The sequence below is a fragment of the Hylaeus anthracinus genome, unplaced genomic scaffold, assembly GCF_026225885.1.
Source record: "Hylaeus anthracinus isolate JK02 unplaced genomic scaffold, UHH_iyHylAnth1.0_haploid 11978, whole genome shotgun sequence".
NCBI lineage: Eukaryota > Metazoa > Arthropoda > Insecta > Hymenoptera > Colletidae > Hylaeus > Hylaeus anthracinus.
Window position 1 is genome coordinate 1,873,138 of NW_026534326.1, and position 3,241 is coordinate 1,876,378.

Consider the following 3,241-nt stretch of genomic DNA (forward strand, 5'->3'; position numbering starts at 1 on the left):
GCCGACCAACACCTCTTGAATCTTTTTTTCAAAAATTGATTACCATCTATCCATTTTAATTTGAGGTTAAGGTTCCACCCAGAGGATTTCTAAATTACCTTCCCTTTACTTTCCGTCGTGAAATTCGACTCTGAACGGTCTGTACTCGTCGCTCTGAACAGGGTTCAACCTTTTGTTAAGGCGCGAACCGAACGATAATATCGAGGTGGTCGACACTTGTACAGTTGTTGCTATAAATATAGGAGTTAGTGTTTTACACCGTACTCATACTTACTATCCGTTAAGTGGGTGGAAAGCTGTTCGTCCTCCCAGCGGCGTAAAGCGGAGAGCGTCCACGTAAAGCGAGTATATAGCTCCCCCGACGTGTATCATTGACGATTTCAATATACATTCGCAGAAATTGTACGTTAGTGCGTAAGATTTATTAAGGTCCATTCGTATTAAGATATGTTAGGCTCGTGGTAAATCCGACGGGAAATGTGTACGGAAATGAAAACGATGTTAAGGGGAGGGCGGTACGAACGGCCATATTGGAACGTCGAAGGAAAACTTGTCGTTCCAGCCATCGTTACGCAAAACGTCCACGATTAGGATTAATGTTCGTTAATTACGATTAAGTGCTGCCTCTGTATTCGGGGATCCCTTAAACGAAGCGACGCCTTAATCTTTAAGTAATCGCCTACGGGTCTTCGTAATCAACAGCCTGGTTCGTAGAAATCGAAGAAAATATTTATTTTACACAGTGGTCGCTATGATTAATCGCTATCACGTGCGTCCTCGCCTAGCGGCTACTTAAAGATTAAGAATAAAAATCGTACCGTTCGACATGCGCATTTTCGAGACCCAACCGAACGTATTTCCGTCGCGTACCCCCCCACGTTGTACGATAAACTATTTTTATAGTAAATGCTTCGGGCGTGGCTCCGTTCCGACGATGAGTTTTCCTTCGACGCGTCTCGCGATCCGACGTAGTGAAACGTCGAGACGCGTTTGGTTGGTCGTTGTCCCTTGAAAAAAAAAAAAAAAAACAGTTCCCCCCTCCCCGAGTCTCCCCTCCCCCAACAATTCTTCTTTTCGTTTCCACTTATATTTTTTTTTCGTTTTTTTTTTTTTTTCGAAATATACATTTATTGAAAATAATCGTTCTTGTATCTGGTCATTGTTCGTTCATTCTTTTCATTCTTCGTCCGAGTCGTCGTTACTACACATCGTTGCTCCTGATTGTAGCCCAGTTATACGGATTTTCCTTTGTACTATGTTGCTCGCATGCTCGTCTGCGTCGCCTCGTTCGCGGCTTCCTCGTCCAGGAGGACCGACTCTGATTCGCCTGGGTGGCTTCTACAGACGTCGGATGGGTCGACCGGGTCGAGTTCTATTGGTTCGGTAGACTCAGGTGGCTCGAATAGTCTGGATGACCTCTTCTAGGCTCCTAGGTCTCCTTCGGAGAGACTTGGAGCACTTTGAGTACGGTGATTCGGGTGTAAGGGCACGGTTAGGTTGGATTGGTTAGGTTAGGTATTCTTAACGAATGATCCGAAGTCATGAACGAGTCCAGGGTCGGTTGAACTAGGCCTCGAAACCTGAATTCTGTGTTGATGCTTGGTCCAGGTCTAATTGTTCAGATCCCTCAGGTACGATATGACCGAAGTCACCTTCGCTTTGAACGTGTTTCTAATCAGAAATTGAATTTTAGGGTCTTCAGGTACCGTAAACAACAGGAGCAATACCAGAGTTCGTCCCAACCTTCTCGACCAGGTCGACTTATCCAGGTTCTCTACGATCCTCTCTACGGAGTAGCCAGAGTCCGGATCCCCCGGAAGAGGAATCGCGTGTCCATCGCGTGCCCGGGGCCAACGAATGCCCCGGGCAGTGACCTCCCCATACAAAAGTAATAAAAGCTTTACGTTCGTTCATGTATACGTTCGATAATCGTGATCGGTGTGTTTTGGTTCGTTCGCGCGCCACGTCGTCTAGGCGGAGCCACCGCGGATCCGCCGGGTTTACCCCACGACGACACGAATAAAACGTGCGCGCAGTCTTCGTTACGATCGAATCGGTGTGCGCAGTCGTTTGCGAAAATTGAATTGAATTTAGCTATTTCTTTTGGAGCAGCGTATTGTTCGTCACTGGTCGTAGTTAGTCGAGGAGTCAGGCGCCTATACATATACGTTATACCCGCGAATGAGCGAATCGACGCGAGAAACATGGCGGCCCGTCGCGGACCGACCGGTTCGCAGGCTTTGCGTTCGTTCATACGCGCGTATACATCTGAAATATAATTATATTTATATTTATATTTATATTTATATATATATATAAGACTGGTTCGAGCATCTCGTTGGCCTGTTCGAAAGAGGTTAGGCCATCGTCAGGGTGCCAGCGCCCATGCCGAACCCGACACCCTTCGGACCGAAATTTCGATTGTAGCAACCGCGACAGTAGATGTCGCCGTCGGGAGCGTCGTTCAGGTTCGTCGAGTCCAATGAACGGTGGCACTCGCCGCAGCTGAAGCAACGCTTGTGCCACAAACGGTTCTTCGAGATCATCTGCTCCGCGGCGTACACCGGGTAGCCGCAACGCGCGCACCCGTGACCGTCGTTTCGCTTCTGGCCGACCTGGGGCTTTGCGTCGATGCTGAAATTCAGAAATAAACGCCGCCGTGAGAATTCCGGGATGGATATAGTGGTTTCGACAGTTGGCCCGTTAGGGTTGGAGGGAAGAGGTGCTGGGGGACCTAAGGAGGTCTGTTGGCGAGACTCTTTGGGGAGAGGAGATGCCGAAGAGGGGATTTTCAGGATTCCGAATTCGTAACGCTGTTTGGGTTGAAGCTAGAGATGTGGAAGGATTGATTAGGAAACTGTGAGGAGGTTTGTTTTGAGAGGAAGAGGCCTTAAGTGACTTGTTGAGGTCAATGAATGAATCCTTCCCGCCGGAAAGAGGTGGAAGCCGGTGATTCGTTAAGGAAAAGGGAGTTCCCAAGATTCTGGACACGTAATTTCATCAACAAGGGACGGCAAGATTGTGGCAGGTCAACTGTGACCCTGTCAGAGCATTAGTAGTGCCTAGAGGAGGCCTTAGGTGACTTGTTGAAGTCAATGGATGAATCCTCTCCGCCGGAAAGAGGTGGAAGCCGATGATTCGTTAAGAAAAAGGGAGTTTGGACGGGCAAGATTGTGGAAGGTCAACTGTAACCTTGTCAGGGCATTAGTGGTGCCTACAGGAGGCCTTAAGTGACTTGTTG

The 3,241-nt window shown here is 48.2% G+C and overlaps 1 protein-coding gene across 1 annotated transcript in view; it reads right to left on the minus strand.

Moving 5' to 3' along the window:
- Positions 1–1,711: 1,711 nt before the first annotated feature.
- The window catches only part of LOC128896688 (muscle LIM protein Mlp84B-like), a 22,968-nt gene continuing 21,438 nt past the window's right edge, over positions 1,712–3,241 (minus strand). Inside the window, exon 9 of the mRNA XM_054160094.1 lies at positions 1,712–2,634. Within this exon, the coding sequence (XP_054016069.1) occupies positions 2,358–2,634 (277 nt within the window). The 3' untranslated portion in view covers positions 1,712–2,357. The remainder of the gene's footprint in view (positions 2,635–3,241) is intronic.